This window comes from Nerophis ophidion, linkage group LG02, assembly GCF_033978795.1.
Source record: "Nerophis ophidion isolate RoL-2023_Sa linkage group LG02, RoL_Noph_v1.0, whole genome shotgun sequence".
NCBI lineage: Eukaryota > Metazoa > Chordata > Actinopteri > Syngnathiformes > Syngnathidae > Nerophis > Nerophis ophidion.
In genome coordinates, this window is record NC_084612.1 from 73,727,101 (window position 1) to 73,754,590 (window position 27,490).

Consider the following 27,490-nt stretch of genomic DNA (forward strand, 5'->3'; position numbering starts at 1 on the left):
ATTAGGACAGGGGTACATGCAGAGATCGACAAGAACCTGTTTTTTCTTTCACCTTTTTGAGGCCCTTAAAGGCCTACTGAAATGCCCCATCCATTTTCTACCGCTTATTCCCTTTTGGGGTCGCGGGGGGCGCTGGCGCCTATCTCAGCTACAATCGGGCGGAAGGCGGGGTACACCCTGGACAAGTCGCCACCTCATCGCAGGGCCAACACAGATAGACAGACAACATTCACACTCACATTCACACACTAGGGACCATTTAGTGTTGCCAATCAACCTATCCCCAGGTGCATGTCTTTGGAAGTGGGAGGAAGCCGGAGTACCCGGAGGGAACCCACGCATTCACGGGGAGAACATGCAAACTCCACACAGAAAGATCCCGAGCCTGGATTTGAACCCAGGACTGCAGGACCTTCGTATTGTGAGGCAGACGCACTAACCCCTCTGCCACCGTGAAGCCCCCTACTGAAATGAGATTTTCTTATTTAAACGGGGATAGCAGGTCCATTCTATGTGTCATACTTGATCATTTCGCGATATTGCCATATTTTTGCTGAAAGGATTTAGTAGAGAACATCCACGATAAAGTTTACAACTTTAGGTCGCTAATAAAAAAGCCTTGCCTGTACCGGAAGTAGCAGACGATGTGCGCGTGACGTCCTTACATTTGAACATTGTTTACAAACATAGCCAGTAGCAGCTAGAGCTATTCGGACCGAGAAAGCGACAATTTCCCCATTAATTTGAGCGAGGATGAGAGATTTGTGGATGAGGAAATTTAGAGTGAAGGCCTAGAAAAAAAAAAGGCGAGGGCAGTGAGAGCGATTCAGATGTTTTTAAACACATTTACTAGGATAATTCTGGGAAATCCCTTATCTGCCTATTGTGTTGCTTGTGTTTTATTGAGTTAAATAGTACCTTAAAGTCGAAGGGGTGTGGCTACGGGTGTTTTGACGCCAGAGTCTCCGCAGCTGCAGGAGAATGCTGGCTCCGCTGATCTCCGGTAAGAGGTGACTTATTTCCACAATTTTTTCACTGAAAACTGCCGGTTGACATGTAGTCGGGATCCATGTTCGCTTGACCGCTCTGATCCATAGTAAAGCTTCACCTTCGGGAATTTTAAACAAGGAAACACCGTGTGTTTGTGTGGCTAAAGGCTAAAAGCTTCCCACGGCCATCTTTCTACTTTGACTTCTCCATTATTAATTGAACACATTGCAAAAGATTCAGCAACACAGATGTCCAGAATACTGTGTAATTGTGCGATGAAATTTGTCCAATTAATAATGCAGACTATAAAGAAGAATGCTGTTGGTGGAAAGCGGTGGATTGCAGCTGCTTTTAGCACCGAAACACATCCAGTGTTTCTTTGTTGTGAAGCTTTAACACAGAGCGGTCATGCGAACATGTTTTGTCTACGTCAACCAGCAAGTTTTTGGATGGGAAAATGGTGATATTAAGTCGGCTCCTACCAAAGACTTCAGTGGATTATGGGACCTCCCCCTGTGGCTGTCAAAAAGGCATCTGTGATCTTGGCTCCTCGGATTCTCTGAGAGACACTGGCGTTCACCGCAGCCCTAAGACTTTCAGGTATGACAGTAATCTCAATAAAATACTATTAACACAATAAGCAGATAAGAGATTTTCCAGAATTATCCTAGTAAATAATGATAAATAAATAAATGATAAATGGGTTGTACTTGTATAGTGCTTTTCTACCTTCAAGGTACTCAAAGCGCTTTGACACTACTTCCACATTCACCCATTCACACACACATTCACACACTGATGGAGGGAGCTGCCATGCAAGGCGCTAACCAGCACCCATCAGGAGCAAGGGGGAAGTGTCTTGCTCAAGACACAATGGACGCGACGAGGTTGGTAGTAGGTGGGGATTGAACCAGGGACCCTCGGGTTGTGCACAGCCACTCTCCCACTGCGCCACGCCGTCCCTAATGTGTTCTGAAACGCAGTAACGCACCCACTGCCGCCGCCCGGAGCCGTCGCTTTTTCTTTTTCTTTTTTCTTTTTTTTAGTGCTTCACTCTAACTTTCCTCATCCACAAATCTTTCATCCTCGCTCAAATTAATGGGGAAATCGTTGCTTTCTTGTTCCGAATATCTCTTGCTGCTGGAGGCTCACATTATAAACAATGTTCAGATGTGAGGAGCTCCACAACCCGTGACTTCACGCGCACATCGTCTGCTACTTCCGGTACAGGCAAGGCTTTTTTATTAGCGACCAAAAGTTGCAAACTTTATCGTGGATGTTCTCTACTAAATCCTTTCAGCAAAAATATGGCAATATCGCAAAATAATTTAGTGTGACACATAGAATGGACCTGCTATCCCCGTTTAAATAAGAAATTATCATTTCGGTAGGCCTTTAAAGTACCAATGATTGTCACACACACACACTAGGTGTGGTGAAATTTGTCCTCTGCATTTGACCCATCCCCTTGATCCCCCCCTGGGAGGTGAGGGGAGCAGTGGGCAGCAGCGGTACTGCGCCCGGGAATCATTTATGGTGATTTAACCCCTAATTCCAACCCTTGATGCTGAGTGCCAAGCAGGGAGGCAATGGGTCCCATTTTTTTATAGTCTTTGGTACGTTGTGGAATATATTTGTATTTAGCCGATGCATGGAGAATAATGTTATTTCCGCAATAAATAAATAAATGATAAATGGGTTGTACTTGTATAGCGCTTTTCTACCTTCAAGGTACTCAAAGCGCTTTGACACTACTTCCACATTTACCCATTCACACACACATTCACACACTGATGGAGGGAGCTGCCATGCAAGGCGCCAACCAGCACCCATCAGGAGCAAGGGTGAAGTGTCTTGCTCAGGACACAACGGACGTGACGAGGTTGGTACAAGGTGGGATTTGAACCAGGGACCCTCGGGTTGCGCACGGCCACTCTCCCACTGCGCCACGCCGTCCCAATGTGTGTCGTTCCGCTTTTCCTCCCTACAGCAACACGGCGGTCGGCGGATAATAGCCAGGAACGTACCAGCATAGCAAGCCCAAAAAAGTGAGGGCTCCCGGAGTGTTATGCAAATTAAACAATAAAAAAAACTAATAATTTGAATTGGTCCACGTTATCGGGGACTGTTATTACTGACGGACAGGTGTTGCGGTGTGATGTAAGAAAACCCTCGTATCCATGGCAACGTCTCTGTCGCTTTTACTCATTTGCCGCTTTTCCACTTATGCAGAGGTAGGCAACCCAGAACGTTGAAAGAGCCATTTTGGACCCAAATAACATAACGCTGTCAAGCGCCATTCATATAAAACTTGCAGCCCGCACTAACATTAAACTTTCATATTAAGGTGTGGGGCCGGGTGTCTGAGACCCCTGACTTAGAAGGAACGTTGTTTAATTACATTTGTGCTCGTCTCCGGTTCTTCACAGAGGAAGTTCCACTGTGCTGGTCTGACGCCGTGGCCGCCGTGGGTCTACGCCCTCTATGACTCCGTGAGAAGTGCCCGCCTGCCACATGCCGACAGTCTTAGAATCTGGATATAAATCGGAGAGGGGGGTCTATTCTGTCCCTGCAGGAGTCCCTCATGAACAGAGTAAAGAAGCAACTCCACGAGTGGGACGAGAACCTGAAGGATGACTCTCTGCCAACCAACGCCATAGGTTAGCTTCAGCTCTGTTTATAGCACGTGGATGGCCGACACACACACACACACACCCACACACATATGAGCGCCATTTGTCTTTTTGTTTGTGTTGTGCGTGTTCTCTACCCTTCCTCCTTGTCGTCCCTCTCTCCGTCCTCCCCTCCTGTCTGGTTACTGTCAGACTTCTCCTACAGAGTGGCAGCCTGTCTGCCCATAGACGACACACTGAGGCTCCAGCTGCTGAAGATCGGCAGCGCCATTCAGAGGCTCCGCTGTGAGCTGGACATCATGGACCGGGTATAAAAAAAAAAGTACTAGCTTGAACCATACTTGCCAACCTTGAGACTTCCGAATTCGGGAGATGGGTGTATATTGTTCTGTTGTGTTTATGTTATGTTACGGTGCGGATGTTCCTTCGAAATGTGCTTGTCTTTCTTGTTTAGTGTGGGTTCACATATTTGTAACAGTGTTAAAGTTGTTTATACGGCCACCCTCAGTGTGACCTGTATAGCTGTTGACCAAGTATGCTTGCATTAAACTTGTGTGTGTCGCATATATTATGTGACTGTTTGTAAGGAGGAAAAGCGGACGTGACGACAGGTTGTAGAGGACGCTAAAGGCAGTGCCTTTAAGCCACGCCCCCAATATTGATGTCTATCCATCCATTTTCTTCCGCTTAGCCGAGGTCGGGTCGCGGGGGCTGCAGCCTAAGCAGGGAAGCCCAGACTGTCCTCTTCCCGGGGGATCCCGAGGCGTTCCCAGGCCAGCCGGGAGACATAGTCTTCCCAACGTGTCCTGGGTCTTCCCCGTGGCTTCCTACCGGTTGGACGTGCCCTAAACACCTCACTAGGGAGGCGTAGGGGTGGCATCCTGACCAGATGCCCGAACCACCTCATCTGGCTCCTGTCAATGCAGAGGAGCAGTGGCTTTACTTTGAGTTCCTCCCGGATGACGGAGCTTCTCACCCTATCTCTAAGGGAGAGCTCCGCCACCCGGTGGAGGAAACTCATTTCAGCCGCTTGTACCCGTGATCTTATCCTTTCGGTCATAACCCAAAGGTCATGACCATACGTGAGGATGGGAACGTAGATCGACCGGTAAATTGAGAGCTTTGCCTTCCGGCTCAGCTCCTTCTTCACCACAACGGATCGATACGGCGTCCGCATTACTGAAGACGCCGCACCGATCCGCCTGTCGATCTCACGATCCACTCTTCCCTCACTCGTGAACAAGACTTCTAGATACTGAAACTCCTCCACTTGGGGCAGGGTCTCTCCCTCCCATGGCACTCCACCCTTTTCCAGGCGAAAACCATGGCCTCGGACTTGGAGGTGCTGATTCTCATCCTGGTCACTTCACACTCTGCTGCGAACTGATCCAGTAAGAGCTGAAGATCCTGGCCAGATGAAACCATCAGGACCACATCATCTGCAAAAAGCAGAGACCTAATCCTGCGGTCACCAAACCGGAACCCCTCAACGACTTGACTGCGCCTAGAAATTCTGTCCATAAAAGTTATGAACAGAATGGGTGACAAAAGACAGCCTTGGCGGAGTCCAACACTCACTGGAAACGTGTCCGACTTACTGCCGGCAATCTGGATCAAGCGCTGACTGATCAAACAGGGAGCGGACCGCCACAATCAGACAGTCCGATACCCCATACTCTCTGAGCTCTCCCCACAGGACTTCCCGAGGGACACGGTCGAATGCCTCCTCCAAGTCCACAAAGCACATGTAGACTGGTTGGGCAAACTCCCATGCACCCTCAAGAACCCTGCCGAGAGTATAGAGCTAGTCCACAGTTTTACGACCAGGACGAAAACCACACTGTTCCTCCCGAATCCGAGGTTCGACTATCCGGCGTAGCCTCCTCTCCAGTACACCTGAATAAACCTGACCGGGAAGGCTGAAGAGTGTGATCCCACGATAGTTGGAACACACCCTTTGGTTCCTCGTCTTAAGAGATAAACCACCACCCCGGTCTGACAATCCAGAGGTACCGCCCCCGATGTACACAATATTGTTGTGCGGGTGGAAATCGGGAGAATGTTCTCCCCGGGAGATTTTGGGGAGGGGCACTGAAATACGGGAGTCTCCCGGGAAAATCGGGAAGGGTTGGCAAGTATGGCTTAAACCCACTTGTGTGCATGATTAGCAGAGCACTCTGCCACTAAGGAGTTTCATAGCCCAGTCTCATTCGTTCGACAAAATCTGTGGCGTCAGGTTTTTATTAGGGCTGTCAAAGTCTACGCGATAATAACCGTAAGTTCCTTTAACAACGCCATTTTTTTTTAAATTACACAAAAGCATCCTGACTCCTTTTTGCCCTGGTAGAAAATGTAATGGCGTTCAGGTGGAGTTGAGCCACAAGCAGGAAAATAACGAGCAGAAAGGGACAAAGAAATCGGTACATTTTGGAAATCCCAGATCCAAAACCAAGAGAAGTTGTTATCCCGACAATCGTCTTTTACTGAGGTGGAGCTTCACGACCGTTTATGCATTACAGTTGAGTGTATTGTTTGTTAAGGGGAACTAAAAGTTCAGCAGAAAGGAAAGACGGAGACCGGAAGTCTTTAAAATATTTTTTTTATGTCACGACGTCAAAAGATGTCAAGACTTTTCTTCTCGAACGAATCACATACTTCCAGGCTCACAATAATAATGGTACTTGTCAAATGCAGTCTAAGTACATAAAATTACAGTTTTTCAAAGATGTTTTGTAATGTTTTCTGTGATATTTCCACCTAAATACTAGGGCTGCGAATCTTTGGGTGTCCCACAATTCGATTCAATATCAATTCTTGGTGTCACGATTTGATTCAAAATCGATTCAACGCGATTGTCCATTCAAAAACGATATTTTTCCGATTCAAAAGGATTCTGTATTCATTCAATACATAGGATTTCAGCAGGATCTACCCCAGTCTGCTGACATGCTGGCAGAGTAGTTGATTTTTGTAAAAAGCTTTTATAATTGTAAAGGACAATGTTTTATCAACTGATTGCAATAATGTAAATTTGTTTTCACTATTAAACGAACCAAAAATATGACTTATTTTATCTTTGTGAAAACATTGGACACAGTGTGTTGTCAAGCTTATGAGATGCGATGCAAGTGTAAGCCACTGTGACACTATTGTTCTTTTTTATTATTGTTATAAATGTCTAATGATAATGTCAATGAGGGGTTTTTAATCACTGCTATGCTGAAATTATAACTAATATTGATACTGTCGTTGATAATATTCATTTTTGTTTCACTACTTTTGGTTTGTTCTGTGTGGTGTTTGTGTCTCCTCTCAATTGCTCTGTTTATTGCAGTTCTGAGTGTTGCTGGCTCAGGTTTGGTTTTGGAATTGGATTGAATTGTTATGGTATTGCTGTGTAGTGGTTTGTTGGATTGATATACAAAAATGAAAAAAAAAATCGATTTTTTAAAAATGAGAATCGATTCTGAATCGCACAACGTGAGAATCGCGATTCAAATTCGAATCAATTTTTTCCCACACTTCTACTAAATACATGCTAGTATATCAGTTGAAGATTATAAAGGGGGACGTTTTGTGGAAGCTTGAAGTGTATATTCCTTTATAGCCTGTTCTGGTTGATAGTCCTCAACTATAAAATGTTTAGCAGGCTGAATATTAAAGTTATTGATAAAGTGAGAAGGTTAAAACATTGTCATGCAGAGAAATGAATACCATTAACTTAAACATCATGTATCAGAAGCATTTATTCAATACAGATTACATTACTAAACATGTTTGACAATCAAACCAAGATCATAACACTCCACATGTTTTGTTATAAATGTATGATACTGCTATCTAACATGGAGGTGTAGCTCCTCTCCTCTGAATGCAAGTGCTCCTACAGCAGGAATACACATTCTGTATTCCTATCAAATCTGGCAAGATGCCAGCTCAAACACAGGTATTTATATTTTTATTATCATTAGAAGGGTCTTTATGTCCTTTGTGTTGAGTGGTTTGAAAAGCATAATGTTCAAACAACTTTTCATTTATACAAACCCTGTTTCCATATGAGTTGGGAAATTGTGTTAGATGTAAATATAAACGGAATATAATGATTTGCAAATCCTTTTCAACCCATATTCAGTTGAATATGCTACACAGACAACATATTTGATGTTCAAACTCATAAACATTTTTTTTTGCCAATAATCATTAACTTCAGAATTTGATGCCAGCAACACGTGACAAAGAAGTTGGGAAAGGTGGCAATAAATACTGATAAAGTTGAGGAATGCTCGTCAAACACTTATTTGTTACATCCCACAGGTGTGCAGGTTAATTGGGAACAGGTGGGTGTCATGATTGGGTATAAAAACAGTTTCCCAAAAAATGCTCAGTCTTTCACAAGAAAGGATGGGGCGAGGTACACCCCTTTGTCCACAACTGCGTGAGCAAATAGTCAAACAGTTTAAGAACAACGTTTCTCAAAGTGCAATCCCAAGAAATTTAGGGATTTCAACATCTACGCTCCATAATATCATCAAAAGATCCAGAGAAGCTGAAGAAATCACTCCACGTAAGCGGCATGGCCGGAAACCAACAATGAATGACCGTGACCTTCGATCCCTCGGACGGCACTGTATCAAAAACCGACATCAATCTCTAAAGGATATCACCACATGGGCTCAGGAACACTTCAGAAAACCACTGTCATTAAATACAGTTGGTCGCTACATCTGTAGTGCAAGTTAAAGCTCTACTATGCAAAGCGAAAGCCATTTATCAACAACATCCTGAAATGCCGCCGGCTTCTCTGGGCCCGAGATCATCTAAGATGGACTGATGCAAAGTGGAAAAGTGTTCCATGGTCTGACGAGTCCACATTTCAAATTGTTTTTGGAAATGTTCGACATCGTGTCTTTCGGACCAAAGGGGAAGCGAACCATCCAGGCTGTTATAGACGCAAAGTTGAAAAGCCAGCATCTGTGATGGTATGGGGGTGCATTAGTGCCCAAGGCATGGGTAACTTACACATCTGTGAAACCACCATTAATGCTGAAAGGTACATACAGGTTTTGGAACGACATAAGCTGCCATCTAAGCGCCGTATTTGTCATGGACACCCCTGCTTATTTCAGCAAGACAATGCCAAGCCACAATCGGCGCGTGGCTTCGTAGTAAAAGAGTGTGGGTGTTGGTACTTTTCTGGCCTGCCTGCAGTCCAGACCTGTCTCCCATGGAAAAAATGTGGCGCATTATGAAGCGCAAAATATGACAGTGGAGACCCCGGACTGTTGAACGACTGAAGCTCTACATAAATCAACAATGGGAAAGAATTCCATTTTCAAAGTTTCCTCAGTTCCCAAACGTTTATTGAGTGTTGTTAAAAGAAAAGGTGATGTAACACAGCGGTGAACATGCCCTTTCCCAACTACTTTGGCACGTGTTGCGGGCATGAAATTCTAAGTTAATTATTATCTGAAAAAAAAAAAGTTTATGAGCTTGAACATCAAATATGTTGTCTTTGTAGCATATTCAACTGAATATGGGTTGAAAATAATTTGCAAATCGTTGTTTTCTGTCTATATTTACATCTAACACAATTTCCCAACTCATATGGAAACAAGGTTTGTACAAACTAATTGTCCAGCCATGATAATAAAAACTTGAAATTTGTCTAGAGTGCACTTATTAATGATGAAAAATAATATCTATCTGCAATTCATTTTGAGTTAACTATGAACAAACTGTGATTAATCGCGAATACAGTTTTTAATCGTTTCACAACCCTAGTTTTGTTTTTGTATATAAATCCCCGCTGATCTCATTTGTGAGTTTTTTTGAACGCAGGTGTTTCTTTTGCACGTTTGCCTTTAAAAACTGCTACTCCTTCTAAAATGTTGTTGTGTCTCCTCCTCAGTGCACATCATTGTGCTGCAAGCAGTGCCTCGACACTGAAATCACCACCAAAAATGAAATCTTCAGGTGAGTTCTAGACCGTCTCTCAGTTTTCACCTGGATTAGGCCCATGGTTTTCATTAAAATCCATCCATAACTTTTTGAGGTATGTTGCAAAGAGACAGAAACAAAAACCCTAGCGAAAACACAAACTCTTTGGTCAGATTATATTGCAAGGCAAAGTTTCCGCCTATTTAGGAGTGTTCCCAAGAAGTTGTGATGTTTTCATCCACATTTTTTGCAGTAACATTGAATCAAATCGTGGATCATTTGTGAAGTATTTAAATGATTTAACATTCAACTGTCAACCAACTTTTCTGAGAATCAGCATTTCCCAAAGTGATATAAGATGTCCACTACAGCGGACATTGTTTTTCCTAAGTCACAAGTTGAAACACTAATGTGAACATTATTGTTTTACATTTGATACACTGGATGTTTGTTTTGTCAGTTTATCAGTTAAATTATATACATATATGTATATATATATTTTACACACATAATGAGGACTCGAGTTTCACTGACTAGTGGGTTAACAAAGACTCTGGTTTCCCTGACTAATGGGCTAAGGAAGACTCGAGTTTCACTGACTAATAGGTTAAGGAAGACTCAAATTTGTCTGACACTGGGTTAAGGAAGACTCGAGTTTCACTGACTAACGAAGACTCTAGTTTCCCTGACTAATGGGTTAAGGAAAACTCTAGTTTCACTGACTAGTGGGTTAACGAAGACTCAAGTTTCCCTGACTAATGGGTTAAGGAAGACTCGAGTTTCACTGACTAACAAAGACTCTAGTTTCCCTGACTAATGGGTTAAGGAAAACTCTAGTTTCACTGACTAGTGGGTTAACGAAGACTCAAGTTTGTCTGACTAGTGGGTTAACGAAGACTCAAGTTTGTCCGACTAATGGGTTAAGGAAGACTCAAGTTTCACGACTAGTGGGTTAACGAAGACTCAAGTTTCCATGACTAATGGGTTAACGAAGACTCAAGTTTGTCGGACTAATGGGTTAAGGAAAACTAATTTCACTGACTAGTGGGTTAACGAAGACTCGAGTTTGTCTGACTAATGGGTTAACGAAGACTCGAGTTTGTCTGACTAAAGGGTTAAGGAAGACTTGAGTTTGTCTGACTAATGGGTTAACGAAGACTCTGGTTTCCCTGACTAATGGGTTAAGGAAGACTCGAGTTTCACTGACTAACGGAGACTCTGGTTTCCCTGACTAATGGGTTAAGGAAAACTCTAGTTTCACTGACTAGTGGGTTAACGAAGACTCAAGTTTGTCTGACTAATGGGTTAAGGAAGACTCAAGTTTCAATGACTAGTGGGTTAACGAAGACTCAAGTTTACATGACTAATGGGTTAACGAAGACTCAAGTTTGTCTGACTAATGGGTTAAGGAAAACTCAAATTTCACTGACTAGTGGGTTAATGAAGACTCGAGTTTGTCTGACGAATGGGTTAAGGAAGACTCGAGTTTCCTTGACTAATTGGTTAAGGAAGACTCTAGTTTGTCTGACTAATGGGTTAACGAAGACTCAAGTTTGTCTGACTAATGGGTTAAGGAAAACTCGAGTTTCAGTGTCTAATGGGTTAAGGAAGACTCAAGTTTGTCCGACTAATGGGTTAAGGAAGACTCAAGTTTCACTGACTAGTGGGTTAACAAAGACTCGAGTTTCACTGTCTAATGGGTTAAGGAAGACTCTGGTTTCCCTGACTAATGGGTTGACAAAGACTCGAGTTTCACTGATTAGCGGCTTAACAAATATTCAAGTTTCACTGATTCTCACGAGTGGAACATGGATGAATCATTCAAATTTAAACATGACTTGCGCCTGCAGTCTTTGACAAGTGACTCGAGTGAATCAAGCATCCGATTCACTTAAGTGACCCGTTAGAACTCTAGTAAAAGGAATTAAGTTTCCCATCACTAATTGACTCGCACTTTAGCAGTTTAGCTAGCTACTTTGAAACAATAGGTCAATGCCACTGTGTTAAATTGAGTGTTAATTAGGTTATATTTGGAATTTTGGATCTGATTATACGGGTTACTTTTGTTTTACTACATCTTGTTCAGTACATTTGAGCTGTCTCAAATGGATAACAATCAAGTATAAGACCACTCGTCCTGAGTCTGGAGTCTCTGTTGGCTACGTTGTGTTTGTTCTTGAAGCACACAAACATTGTGTTTCCTTCCCCAGCTTGTCCCTCTACGGTCCCATGGCCGCCTACGTCAACCCGCACGGTTACGTCCATGAGACGCTGACCGTCTACAAGGCCAACAACCTCAACCTGGTCGGCAGGCCGTCCACACTCCACAGCTGGTTTCCAGGGTAATCAACTCACCCTCGGTAGCTCCTGTTCCCTGCTGTGATGACTCAATATGAAAACATGCTGTAACTATTTTATAGTAACCTTGCTGAGCCTCTACCACTCCTCTGAAGGTCATACATTTTACTTTTTGAAACCGATACCGATAATTTCCGATATTACATATTACAAATGCAACATGTTCTTTGGATTTAGACTTAAAACTGCACTTTATAAAACACGTTTTTATATTCACACTTAAAGCTGCGCTTGAATGCAACATATTCCTTGGATCTAGACTTAAAACTGCACTTGAATGCAACATGTTTCTAGGATTCAGACTTAAAACTGCACTTGAATGCAACATGTTTCTAGGATTCAGACTTAAAACTGCACTTGAATGCAACGTCTTACTTGGATGTAGACCTAAAACTGCTCTGAAATACAATCTGTTCCTTGGATCTAGATTTAAAACTGCTTGAATTCAACATCTTCCTTAGATTTAAACTTAAAACTGCTCTTGAATGCAACATGTTCCTTGGATTCAGATTTAAAACTGCACTTGAATGCAACATGTTCCTTGGATTTAGACCTAAAACTGCCCTGGAATACTATCTGTTCCTTGGATCTAGATTTAAAACTGTGCTTAAATTAAACATCTTCCTTAGATTTAAACTTAAAACGGCTCTTGAATGCAACATGTTCTTTGGATTCAGATTTTAAACTGCACTTGAATGTAACGTGTTACTTGGATTTAGACCTAAAACTGCCCTGGAATACAATCTGTTCCTTGGATCTAGATTTAAGTCTGTGCTTGAATTCAACATCTTCTTTGTATCTCAACTTAAAACTGCACTTGAATACAGTATGTTTTTGGGATTTAGACTTAAAACTGCACTTAAATGCAACATGTTCTTTGTATCTGGACTTAAAACTGCACTTAAATGCAACATGTTCCTTGGATTTAGACCTAAAACTGCCCTGGAATACAATTTGTTCCTTGGATCTAGATTTAAAACTGCTTGAATTCAACGTCTTCCTTAAATTTAAACTTAAAACTGCTCTTGAATGCAACATGTTCCTTGGATTCAGATTTAAAACTGCCCTGGAATTTAATCTGTTCCTTGGTTCTAGATTTAAAACTGTGCTTGAATTCAACATCTTCCTTAGATTTAAACTTAAAACTGCTCTTGAATGCAACATATTCCTCGGATCTAGACTTAAAACTGCACTTTATAAAACATGTTTTTGTATTTAGACTTAAAGCTGCGCTTGAATGCAACATATTCCTTGGATCTAGACTAAAAACTGCACTTGAATGCCATGTGCTCCTTGGATTTTATTAGTTGAAACTGCACTTGAATGCAACATGTTCCTTGTATCACGACTTAAAACTGTGCTTGAATGCAACATGTTTCTTAAATTCAGACCTAAAACTGCACTTGAATGAAACATGTTCCTTGGATCTAGATTTAGAACTCTGCTTGAATTCAACATTTTCCTTAGATTTAAACTTAAAACTGCTCTTGAATGCAACATGTTCCTAGGATTCAGATTTAAAACTGCACTTGAATGCAACGTGTTCCTTGGATTTAGACCTAAAACTGCCCTGGAATACAATCTGTTCCTTGGATGTAGATTTAAATCCGTGCTTGAACTCAACATGTTCTTTGTATCTCAACTTAAAACTGCACTTGAATACAGTATGTTTTTTGGATTTAGACTTAAAACTGCACTTGAATGCAACATGTTCTTTGTATCTGGACTTAAAACTGCACTTGAATGCAACATGTTCCTTGGATTCAGACTTAAAACTGCACTTGAATGCAACGTGTTCCTTGGATTTATACCTAAAACTGCCCTGAAATACAATCTGTTCCTTGGATCTAGATTTAAAACTGTGCTTGAACTCAACATCTTCCTTAGATTTAAACTTATAACTGTTCTTGAATGCAGTATGTTTTTTTGGATTTAGACTTAAAACTGCACTTAAATGCAACATGTTATTTGTATCTGGACTTAAAACTGCACTTGAATGCAACATGTTACTTGGATTTAGACCTAAAACTGCCCTGGAATGCAACATGTTCCTTGGATTCAGGCTTAAAACTGCACTTGAATGCAACGTTTTACTTGGATGTAGACCTAAAACTGCTCTGGAATACAATCTTTTCCTTGGATCTAGACTTAAAACTTTACTTGAATGCAACATATTCAATCAATCAATCAATCAATGTTACTTATATAGCCCTAAATCACGAGTGTCTCAAAGGGCTGCACAAGCCACAATGATATCCTCGGCTCAGATCCCCCATCAGGGCAAGGAAAAACTCAACCCAATGGGATGATGATTACATTTTAAAGCATTTATCGTCCGATAATATCAGACTGCTGATATTATCGGACATCTCTACTCAGCTGGGATAGGCTCCAGCCTCAAGCCCCTCCCCCCTCCCCACGAATGGATTGTCATGGCAACACGTGTTGTGCCCCCCAGATACGCCTGGACCATCGCCCAGTGCCGAAACTGCGGCTCCCACATGGGTTGGAAGTTCACCGCCACCAAGAAGGACTTGTCCCCGCCTCGCTTCTGGGGTCTGACCCGCTCCGCCATGCTCCCTCGCATCCCCCAGGCCGAGGGCGACGACGAGGACGGGCGCCACAGCTCCCGCCTCTTCTGCCTGTGACGTCGTACCTTCTCTCCTCCAGTCTTCAAAACCCCCGCCCCCTCATGTCCGGCTGCCTCCGGGTAAGGAACGCATCGCACTTTGTCGCCCACGGCAACAAGTCCATCAGATTGGCGCAAAAGGTCTCCAGGCCTTCACTCTGCGTCTTGATACTTGGACACGCTCGAGACTTGCTTCCGTTCATGGCTGCTCAGTCCCCACTCGCACCAAAATGAGAGCGTCATTGGTTAGTTTGTTAGTGATGTTCCGGTTTTTAAGTTATTTAGAAATCTATTTTCTGACTGGTGACGTCTAAGAGTGTAAAAAAAAATGGATTTTCAGATTAATCCCAAATATATATATATTTTTTTCCTCCAATCTGTCCTGTCCAGCCACTCAGACAAATCATATATTTGATGTAGATGATAATATCGGATGTACATATTTACTTTACAAAAGAGAAGTGTTGGATACTTCTCTTGTTGCCTTATTTGTATTTGACTATTAAATGTTTAGGAAGCATTTTATTAAACGGAACCAGTTTTATTTTATGTACAAACCCCGTTTCTATATGAGTTGGGAAATTGTCTTAGATGTAAATATAAACGGAATACAATGATTTGCAAATCCTTTTCAACTCATATTCAGTTGAATATGCTACAAAGACAACATATTTGATGTTCAAACTCATAAACTTTTTTTTTTTTTTTTTGCAAATAATAATTAACGTAGAATTTCATGGCTGCAACACGTGCCAAAGTAGTTGGGAAAGGGCATGTTCACCACTGTGTTACATCACCTTTTCTTTTAACAGCACTCAATAAATGTTTGGGAACTGAGGAAACTAATTGCTTAGGCTTTGAAAGTGGAATTCTTTCCCATTCTTGTTTTCTGTAGAGCTTCAGTCGTTCAACAGTCCGGGGTCGCCGCTGTCTTATATTACGCTTCATAATGCGCCACACATTTTCCATGGGAGACAGGTCTGGACTTCAGGCGGGCCAGGAAAATACCCGCACTGTTTTTGTTGTAACACGTGCTGAATGTGGCTTGGCATTGTCTTGCTGAAATAAGCAGGGGCGTCCATGAAAAAGACGGCGCTTAGATGGCAGCCTATGTTGCTCCAAAACCTGTATGTACCTTTCAGCATTAATGGTGCCTTCACAGATGTGTAAGTTACCCATGCCTTGGGCACTAATCAATCAATCAATCAATGTTCATTTATATAGCCCTAAATCACTAGTGTCTCAAAGGGCTGCACAAACCACTACGACATCCTCAGTAGGCCCACATAAGGGCGAGGAAAACTCACACCCAGTGGGACTAATGCACCCCCATACCATCACAGATGCTGGTTTTTGAACTTTGCGCCTATAACAATCCGGATGGTTATTTTCCTCTTTGTTCCGGAGGACACCTCGTCCTCTGTTTCCAAATATAATTTGAAATGTGGACTCGTCAGACCACAGAACACCTTTCCACTTTGCATCAGTCCATCTTGGGTGAGGTCGGGCCCAGCGAAGCCGGCGGCGTTTCAGGATGTTGTTGATAAATGCGTTTGGCTTTGCATAGTAGAGTTTTAACTTGCACTTACAGATGTAGCGACCAACTGTAGTTACTGACAGTGGTTTTATGAAGTGTTCCTGAGCCCATGTGGTGATATCCTTTACATACTGATGTCGGTTTTTGATGCAGTACCGCCTGAGGAATCAAAAGTCCGTAATATCATGGCTTACATGCAGTGATTTCTCCAGATTCTCTGAACTTTTTGATGATTTTACGGACCATAGATGGTAAATTCCTTGCAACAGCTCGTTGGGAAATGTTGTTCTAAAACTGTTTGACAATTTGCTTACAAAGAGGTGTACCTCGCCCCATTCTTGTTTGTGAATGACTTAGCATTTCATGGAAGCTGCTTTTATGCCCAATCATGGCACCCACCTGTTCCCAATTAGCCTGCACACCTGTGGGATGTTCCAAATAAGTGTTTGATGAGCATTCCTCAACTTTATCAGTATTTATTGCCACCTTTCCCAACTTCTTTGTCACGTGTTGCTGGCATCAAATTCTGAAGTTAATGATTATTTGCAACAAAAAAAATGTTTATCAGTTTGAACATCAAATATGTTGTCTTTGTAGCATATTCAACTGAATATTTGGATTTGCGAATCATTGTATTCTGTTTATATTTACATCTAACACAATTTCCCAACTCATATGGAAACAGAGTTTGTAGAAATGATTGGAAACTCAAGACAGCCAGTACATTATGTTCTTGAAAAGTGTATCTAAACATTTGACCACCTTCTTCTGAGTAGCAACGTCTTCTCAGGAGGACAAAATTTCCCACTGCTACACTGCAAAAAGTCAGTGTTCAAAAACAAGAAAAAAAAATACAAAAATGAGAGGTATTTTACTTGAAGTAAGCAAAATTATCTGCCAATAGAACAAGAAAATTTGGCTTGTCAAGACTTTCCAAAACAAGTAAAATTAGCTAACTTCAATGAACCCAAAAATACTTCAAAATAAGTATATTCTCACTAATAACAAGTGTACTACTACAGAATACGAGTACGAATTTTCTATTGTTTCATTGAAAAAAAAACGGCAAAGTCTATTTGGCTGTCATCTGTTTTAATATGAGAAAGAATTGTGTCGAAGCCATAATTTTGTTTTACATTCATGAAATAAGAAATTCTTACTTTAAAAAGTAGTTTTATACTTGTGTTAATGACACAGCTTTGCAACATTTGATATTCTCGTTTCAAGCTTGTTTTACTCAATATAGGTCATCAAATCTCAGCTACAAGCTGTAATATCTTACTGAGATCATTTAGGACCCAAACACTTAAAACAAGTAAAACACTCTAACATAAAATCTTATGTATGGCCGCGCAAGTCCAAGGATGCCCTAAATGTTCATAACACACCCAGCCGAGTCCCATGGGGGGACGGGAAGAAAGTTGGAAAAGTCAGCAAAAGTCCCAAAAATGTTCAAAATACCTACACAGGTTCGAGTCCCACAAGTTCCGCCGCCGGCCAGGATGCGGAAAATGTCCAAAACGCGCCCAGCAAAGACAAAAGTGACAAAAGTCGGGGAAATGTTCAAAAGTCCCACCCGGGTTCGAGTGTGCACTCAAACTCAAACTCAAACTCGAACCCGGTTGGGACTCAAACCTGGGTAGGTATTTAGAAAATTTTGGGGGACTTTTGCCGACTTTTCTCATTTTTCCCCCCTACTTCCCGTGGGACTTTGCTGGGTGCGTTTTGGACATTTTTTGTATCCCAGGACTTGTGTGGCCGGCGGCGGGACTCGTGGGACTGGAACCCCGTGGAGGTATTTTGGACACAATTGGGACTTATGAACATTTTGGCCGCCTTTTACCCCTCTTCTTCCCAGCCTTCCTGTGCACCTTTGTTGGGTGTGTTTTGGACACTTGGACAAAAATATTTTCAAGCATATTTTACTCAAAATAGGTCATAAAATGTCGGAAACAAGCTGTAGTATCTTACTGAGATCATTTAGGAGCAAAACCCTTAAAACAAGTAAAATTAGCTAACTTCAATGAACCCAAAAATACTTCAAAATAAGTATATTCTCACTAATAACAAGTGTACTACTACAGTATACGAGTACGAATTTTCTATTGTTTCATTGAAAAAAAAACGGCAAAGTATATTTGGCTGTCATCTGTTTTAATATGAGAAAGAATTGTGTCGAAGCCATGATTTTGTTTTACATTCTTGAAATAAGAAATTCTTACTTTAAAAAGTAGTTTTATACTTGTGAGTGTTGATGACACAGCTTTGCAACATTTGATATTCTCGTTTCAAGCTTGTTTTACTCAATATAGGTCATCAAATCTCAGCTACAAGCTGTAATATCTTACTGAGATCATTTAGGACCTAAACACTTAAAACAAGTAAAACACTCTAACTTAAAATCTTATGTATGGCCGCGCAAGTCCCGGGATGCCCTAAATGTTCATAACACACCCAGCCGAGTCCCATGGGGAGACGGGATGAAAGTTGGAAAAGTCAGCAAAAGTCCCAAAAATGTTCAAAATACCTACACAGGTTCGAGTCCCACAAGTTCCGCCGCCGGCCTGGATGCGGAAAATGTCCAAAACACGCCCAGCAAAGACAAAAGTGACAAAAGTCGGGGAAATGTTCAAAAGTCCCACCTGGGTTCGAGTGTGCACTCAAACTCAAACTCGAACCCGGTTGGGACTCAAACCTGGGTAGGTATTTAGAAAATTTTGGGGGACTTTTGCCGACTTTTCTCATTTTTCCCCCCCTACTTCCCGTGGGACTTTGCTGGGTGCGTTTTGGACATTTTTTGTATCCCAGGACTTGTGTGGCCGGCGGCGGGACTCGTGGGACTGGAACCCCGGGGAGGTATTTTGGACACAATTGGGACTTTTGAACATTTTGGCCGCCTTTTCTCCCTCTTCTTCCCCGCCTTCCTGTGCACCATTGCTGGGTGTGTTTTGGACACTTGGACAAAAATATTTTTCTCAAAATAGGTCATCAAATGTCGGAAACAAGCTGTAGTATCTTACTGAGATCATTTAGGAGCAAAACCCTTAAAACAAGTAAAAGACTCTAACATAAAATCTGCTTAGTGAGAAGAATTATCTTACCAGACAGAAAATAAGCAAATATCAGCCTTATTTGAGATATTTCCTCTTACTTAAATTTCAGTTTTTGCAGTGTAGAACCTCAGAGAGGGGACTTTTTAAAAAGTCAAGTGTATTTTTGTAGGTGAGGGCTGAATGACGTCAGGTGACACATTCTGAAATAGTCTTGCGATGGTGTTTTGTCCATAACAACAACGTCCGCTAAAACCTGTTTGGAGAACCCAGAAGACCAACCCCAAGCGCCAGTAAATGTGGTCCATGTGTGCCGAGACCAGCATTATGTCATGAAGTCCAAACCTGGCCCGGTTTCAAAGCTTTGCATCAAAGTATGGCTGCGAGTCACCAACATATACTTCATATGTCCATGTAGACCTTGGGTAGGGAACCTATGGCTCTAGAGCTAGATGCTGCTCTTTTGGTGACTATATCCGGCTCTCGGGTTAATCTGAGCTGACATTGCTTGACACGATAAATAATGAATAATTCCACTTGTAATCAGTGTTAAAAATAACGTTCAAAATATAAAACATTCTCAAGCATTTTTAGTCCATCCATCCTTTTTTATATCGCACCTGTTCAAGAATTTGCGTTAATGGTAATAAGTTATTTATTATTGGTTAGTGTGGGGCTTGCCCTCCTGGGGGTTCTTCAGACCACCAAGCATTGACATGAGAGCCTGTTTTAGGGTTACAATATTGTTTTTTTTTTTCAATAAGTCTCTCAGTTGCTTTCCAGCAATTGTCTTTTTCTCTTTCGTCCTTACTCGCGCTCTGGCTCCAGCCCCAACCCCGTCACTTCTCCTTATAACACAGCCACAGGTGATTAGACAGGTGGGCCATCTACGCATCTGTCGCTGATTTCAAGGCCGGTCCTGGCAACAACCCGCTTCGCTGCAGGCCCGCAGGCCACACCCCCTCCATAGTTGGCTTCAGAATAACAATGTTATTAAAAAGAATAAGAGACCTATTATAAATGTTGGTCTTACTTAAAAATGCAGGCGTTTAGTTGTGTTCAGTGTTAAAAAAAATATATATATGGCTCCTACGGAAATACATTTTAAAATATTTGGCTTCTCGGCTCTCTCAGCCAAAAAGTTTCCCGACCCCTGATGTAGACCTTGGGCATGCAGACTAAAAGTCCTTAATGATGGATGTGACTTTCTGCTGCAAAATGCCAAAAATACTCAACGCTCATTTAGACTTAAGCGAGGGAGGAGCTTTTAAATGTTGCAGCTGTTGTGTTTTTTTTTTTTTTTTTACACACAATGTACTTTGTTTAACGGCAAAGTGAGGATGGAAGTGAACTTGTGATCGTCCAGATGATTCTCTCCAGGTTGTACTACTGTTCTTGTCAAAATGCTGGGTCATGTTTATGACTGTAATCTCTAATAAAACTGCACTTCAATACATCATGTTCTGTGGATTTAGACTTAAGCAAAGGCCTACTGAAAGCCACTACTAGCGACCATGCAGTCTGATAGTTTATATATCAATGATGAAATATTAACATTGCAACACATGCCAATACGGCCGCTTTAGTTTACTAAATTGCAATTTTAAATTTCCCGCGAGGTATCCTGTTGAAAATGTCGCGGAATGATGACACTTATGTTGACGCATGCTTATGACGTATTTTAGCCCAGCACCACTCACTGCTAAAAGTCGTCCGATTTAATCGCATAATTACACAGTAATTTGAACATCTGTGCTGCTGAATGTTTTGCAATTTCTTCAATTAATAATGGAGACGTCAAAGAAGAATGCTGTTGGTGGAAAGCGGTGGATTGCAGCTGCCTTTAGCACTCAAAACACAGCCGGTGTTTCTTTGTCTGTTGTGAAGCTTTAGCGAACATGTTTCTCCACCACATGTCAACCAGCAAGTTTTTGGAAGAGAAAATTGTGATATTAAATCGGCTCTTACCGGAGACTTGTGCGGAGTTAGCGTCCTCCTGCAGCAGCTGTATAGCTCGGTTGGTAGAGTGGCCGTGCCAGAAACAGGTTCGATTCCCGCTTCCGCCATCCTAGTCACTGCCGTTGTGTCCTTGGGCAAGACACTTTACCCACCTGCTCCCAGTGCCACCCACACTGGTTTAAATGTAACTTAGATATTGGGTTTCACTATGTAAAGCGCTTTGAGTCACTAGAGAAAAGTGCTATATAAATATAATTCAGAATTCAGAAAAGGCAGCTGTGATCTTGGCTCCTCCATTAGCTTCTCTCGGAGACACTGGCGGTCACCGCAGCCCTCCGGCTTTCAGGTATGATTTTATAATCTCACTAAAACACTATTAACACAATAAGCAGGTAAGGGATTTTCCAGAATTATCCTAGTAAATGTGTCTAATAACATCTGAGTCGCTCCCACTTCCGCGCCTGGAGCCGTCACCCTTTTTTTTCTTTTTTTTTTTAGTGCTTCACTCTAACTTTCCTCATCCACAAATATTTCGTCCTCGCTCAAATTAATGGGGAAATCGTCACTTTCTCGGTCCGAATAGCTCCTGCTGCTGGTGGCCATGATTGTAAACAATGTGTAGATGTGAGGAGCTCCACAACCCGTGACATCACGCGCACATCGTCTGCTACTTCCGGTACAGGCAAGGCTTTTTTATTAGCGACCAAAAGTTGTGAACTTTATCGTGGATGTTCTCTACTAAATCCTTTCAGCAAAAATATGGCAATATCGCGAAATTATCAAGTATGACACATAGAATGGACCTGCTATCCCCGTTTAAATAAGAACATCTCATTTCAGTAGGCCTTTAAAACCACACTTGAATGCAATGTGTTCCTTGGATTTTGATTTAAAACTGCACTTGATTGCAACATGTTTTTTGGATACAGGCTTAAAACTGCACTTGAATGCAACGTGTTCCTTGGATTGTGACTTAAAACTGCACTTAAATGCAACATGTTCTGTGGATTTAGACTTAAAACTGCACTTGAATACAATATGTTTTTTGGATTCAGACTTAGTACTGCGCTTGAATGCAAAATTTTCCTTGGATCTAGACTTAAAACTGCGCTTGAATGCAACATGTTCCTTGGATTCAGACTTAAAACTGCACTTGAATGCAACGTGTTCCTTGGATTTAGACTTAAAACTGCACTTAAATGCAACATGTTCTGTGGATTTAGACTTAAAACTGCACTTAAATACAATATGTTTTTTGGATTTAGACTTAGAACTGCGCTTAAATGCAAAATGTTCCTTGGATCTAAACTTAAAACTGCGCTTGAATGCAACATGTTCCTTGGATTCAGACTTAAAACTGCACTTGAATGCAACGTGTTACTTGGATTTTGACTTAAAACTGCACTTAAATGCAACATGTTCTGTGGATTTAGACTTAAAACTGCACTTGAATACAATATGTTCCTTGGATCTAGATTTAAAACTGCTTGAATTCAACGTCTTCCTTAGATTTAAACTTAAAACTGCTCTTGAATGCAACATGTTCCTTGGATTCAAACTTAAAACTGCACTTGAATGCAACGTGTTCTGTGGATTTAGACTTAAAACTGCACTTGAATACAATCTGTTCCTTGTATCTAGATTTAAAACTGTGCTTGAATGCAACATGTTCCTTGTATCTCAACTTAAAACTGCACTTGATTGCAACATGTTTGTTGTATCCAGACTTAAAACTGCACTTGAATGCAACATGTTTTTTGGATATAGACTTAAAACTGCACTTGAATGCAACATGTTCTGTGGATTTAGACTTAAAACTGCACTTGAATAGAATATGTTTTTTGGATTCAGACTTAGAACTCCGCTTGAATGCAACGTGTTCCTTGGATTTTCACTTAAAACTGCACTTAAATGCAACATGTTCTGTGGATTTAGACTTAAAACTGCACTTGAATACAATATGTTTTTTGGATTCAGACTTAGAACTCCCCTTGAATGCAAAATTTTCCTTGGATCTAGACTTAAAACTGCGCTTGAATGCAACATGTTCCTTGGATTCAGACTTAAAACTGCACTTGAATGCAACGTGTTACTTGGATTTAGACTTAAAACTGCACTTAAATGCAACATGTTCTGTGGATTTAGACCTAAAACTGCACTTGAATACAATATGTTCCTTGGATCTAGATTTAAAACTGCTTGAATTCAACGTCTTCCTTAGATTTAAGCTTAAAACTGCACTTGAATGCAACATGTTCCTTGGATTCAGACTTAAAACTCCACTTGAATGCAACGTGTTACTTGGATTTAGACTTAAAACTGCTCTGGAATACAATCTGTTCCTTGTATCTAGATTTAAAACTGTGCTTGAATTCAACATGTTCCTTGTATCTCAACTTAAAACTGCACTTGAATGCAACATGTTCTGTGGATTTAGACTTAAAACTGCACTTGAATACAAAATGTATTATTAATTTAGACTTAAAACTGCACTTGAATGCAACATGTTCTTTGTATCTAGACTTAAAACTGCACTTGAATGCAACGTGTTCCTTGGATGTAGAACTAAAACTGCTCTGGAATACAATACTAGATTTAAAACTTGTGCTTGAATTCAACATCTTCCTGGGTTTAGACTTAAAACTACACTTGAATGCAACATATTCAATCAATGAATCAATCAATAAATGTTGACTTATGCAACCATAAATCAAGAGTGTCTCAAAGGGCTGCACAAGCCACAACGACATCAGGGCAAGGAAAAACTCAACCCAATGGGATAACAATGAGAGGAGGGGACGGCAGATGTGGGGAAATATTACATTAATTATAGTTTATTATGGTTAGTTTGTATTTGTCATCCTCTTTGTTTTGGGCTCAAAAATAGAAGGTTTACCTTCTATAGCATTTTACACCTCCACCTGGGAGAAGACGAACATCTGCGGCTAGCTGCCCTCCAGTGTCACACCTGCACTTTGATGCGTAAGTGACCTCGCACGCGGCCCGGTGCCTGTCCACCAGCATCACCACGGTCATGTCAGCAGATGAGAACATCCCCAGAACCCGAAGGTACTTTTTCACCAGGCGGTACATCGTTTCCAGCCACAGACGAGCCTGTCCGTGATGTCCCACGTGAGCTGTGGGCACACCTGGGACTGGAAGAAAGTGACCACCAGGTCTGCCAGGCACAGGTGAGAGACGCAAGATGAGTGACGCAAGATGAGTTTGCTAAGTATGAAAATGAGCGGCAATTTATTTTTTTTAATGAAAGAAACTGCAGTTCTACATGTGTCCACTGTGTGTGTGTGTGTGTGTGTATATACATATATGTATATATATATATATCCATCCATCCATCCATTTTCTACCGCTTATTCCCTTTCGGGGACGCGGGGGGCGCTGGTGCCTATCTCAGCTACAATCGGGCGGAAGGCGGGGTACACCCTGGACAAGTCGCCACCTCATTGCAGGGCCAACACAGATAGACAGACAACATTCACACTCACATTCACACACTAAGGACCATTTAGTGTTGCCAATCAACCTATCCCCAGGTGCATGTCTTTGGAGGTGGGAGGAAGCCGGAGTACCCGGAGGGAACCCACGCATTCACGGGGAGAACATGCAAACTCCACACAGAAAGATCCCGAGCCTGGATTTGAACCCGGGACTGCAGGAACTTCGTATTGTGAGGCAGACGCACTAACCCCTCTTCCACCGTGAAGCCCCTATGTATATATCCATCCATCCATTTTCTACCGCTTATTCCCTTTCGGGGTCGCGGGGGGCACTGGCGCCTATCTCAGCTACATATATATATATATATATATATATATATATATATATATATATGTGTTGGCCCTGCGATGAGGTGGCGACTTGTCCAGGGTGTACCCTGCCTTCCGCCCAATTGTAGCTGAGATAGGCGCCAGCGCCCCCCGCGACCCTGAAAGGGAATAAGCGGTAGAAAATGGATGGAAGGATATATATATATATATATATATGTGTGTGTGTGTGTATATATACAGTATGTGTGTATATATATAGCTATATATATATGTATGTACATATACACATATTGATATATATAGCGATATATATGGATGTATATAGATATATAGCGCTATATATATAGATATATACCTATATATATATATATATGTGTGTGTGTGTATATACAGTATATATGTGTTGTGTGTGTATACATATATATGAGTACATACATAGTATATATGTTTGTGTGTGTATTGTTGCGTTCTGACCCGTTCTTCCTTCGGTCAACGCCCCCAGGTTCTTTTATGACACACAAGCTGGTTTTAAATCAATCAGAGACAGAGGTTGCTCATTTTGATATTTTGTAACCAAAGCGCTTAGGGAGATCTAGATACAACATTTCAAAGGCACGGTCCAAATTGATCTACTCCTGAAATGGCAGTTTCTCCCTCCTCACTCACTCTCACCCGCCCCTCTTCTTCTCCTCCCGACCTCGGACAGTTGAGATAACAGATTGTTATGTCTTCATTCCAACATTCCAAATTCAAGGTCTATGTAAAAGGCTCACACTTTAGCCGTTCTAAAATCTGACGAGGAAATAAAAAGACAACCAAATCCAATAGTATATACTGTGTGTATATATATATATATATATATATATATATATATATATATATATATATATATATATATATATATATATATATATATATATATATATATATATATATGTGTGTGTGTGTGTGTGTATGTGCATTTTTTTTTCTTACTGTATTCGAACAATTTGCTGGTCTTTTTTTGTTTTATTCAATTTCTTCAAATTAAAAGTTCAACACTTTTTAACTTGAACTATGTCCTATAACTTCCGCTGATTGTATTACATTTTATTTATGATTCTTTATTCTTTTTGACATTTTATTATGTCTTTGTAACTCTTTTTTGAATTTTGGTTGAATTTCTATCAATTTCCAAACCTCTATTTTTGTCTGAAGTTTATTATTGTTTGTTGTTTGAAACTTGTATTTTTCGTCCTTTTAGCTCTTTTTGACCTTTAGGTTTTGCCGTCCTTGCTTTTTCTTTTTTTTTCTTTTTTTCGTTTTCTTTCTAGTGACAATTAAATACAAAACTATACATTTCGTACATTTAATCTTACGAAACAATAGTAATGAATAACGTTTACAAAAAAACTGTGAACAATATTAAAATCTTAGGTATTAGTCATTTTTCTGGAAGTGCATTAGTTTAAAATAGTTGCAGTCACGTTGTTGACAACATTTAAATGTATCGCCTCATACTTTTTTTTGTTGTATTCTAGTGTAATCCTTCGCACATGTTGCATGTTTCTTCTTATATATATATATATTTTTTTCTTTTTTGTGTGTGTTTCTGTTTCCATTGTTACAACTTCTTATTTGTGTATATAATTGTTGGTTTTTGTTATTTCAATTATTAAATTATTGTCCTCTGTGATGAGGTGGCGACTTGTCCAGGATGTACTCCGCCTTCGGCCCGATTGTAGCTGAGATAGGCACCCGCGATCCCCGCGACCCCAAAGGGAATAAGCGGTAGAAAATGGATGGATGGAAATGATTGTACTGTTATTAAAATAAAGTTGTTTTTTTTGTTTATCGACGATTTATTTTGACATACAAGAAAATCAAATTGAAAAATAAAGCTTTCTTTTTTTCAGCGTCGAAGAGTATTTCAAATTTCACATAACAAAAATTTAAATGATTTGTGATCAGAATGGGAAAAAATAAAATATGGACACAGTGTGTTAAGCTTTTTTTTTTTTAATTAATGTTTTTAATTATAATATCAATGAGAGATTTTTAATCAGTGCTATTTTGAAATTGTTACTAATATTGATAATTATCGGTGGCGACTTGTCCAGGGTGTACCCCGCCTTCCGCCCGATTGTAGCTGAGATAGGCGCCAGCGCCCCCCGCGACCCCGAAAGGGAATAAGTGGTAGAAAATGGATGGATGGATGGATCATTTTTGTTTGACTACTTTTAAATTGTACCGTGTCATGTTTGTGTGTCCTCTGATTATTGCTATTCGGAATGTTGCTGGGTCGGGTTTGGTTTTGGAATTTATTGCTTTGTTATGGTCGTGTTATGTACTGTTTTGTTGTATTGATTAATACATTTAAAAATAATAAAGAAAGGGACAAAAAAGAGATCATAGACAAACGTTGTTCTCATATCCTCACACCGGAACCGGAAATTGCCATTTAAAGACAAGACCGCGAACTTTTTATTTATTTTTATGTTTATTTATAAATTTCAACAATAACAAACATATTTGAAAAAATAATCAAAATAGTGCAAAAAACAGTATAAAACGTTATTAAAATAAAGTTTGAGGTGGAAACATTTTTTAGGGACGTCTTAACCAATCGC

The 27,490-nt window shown here is 40.9% G+C and overlaps 1 protein-coding gene across 1 annotated transcript in view; it reads left to right on the forward strand.

The window, feature by feature from the left end:
• Positions 1-20,590, forward strand: part of crbn (cereblon) — a 29,591-nt gene extending 9,001 nt beyond the window's left edge. Inside the window, exons 6-11 of the mRNA XM_061890572.1 lie at positions 3,420-3,482; positions 3,566-3,650; positions 3,816-3,931; positions 9,532-9,596; positions 11,771-11,902; positions 14,377-20,590. Of these exons, the coding sequence (XP_061746556.1) occupies positions 3,420-3,482; positions 3,566-3,650; positions 3,816-3,931; positions 9,532-9,596; positions 11,771-11,902; positions 14,377-14,566 (651 nt within the window). The 3' untranslated portion in view covers positions 14,567-20,590. The remainder of the gene's footprint in view (positions 1-3,419; positions 3,483-3,565; positions 3,651-3,815; positions 3,932-9,531; positions 9,597-11,770; positions 11,903-14,376) is intronic.
• The last annotated feature ends 6,900 nt before the right edge of the window (positions 20,591-27,490 follow it).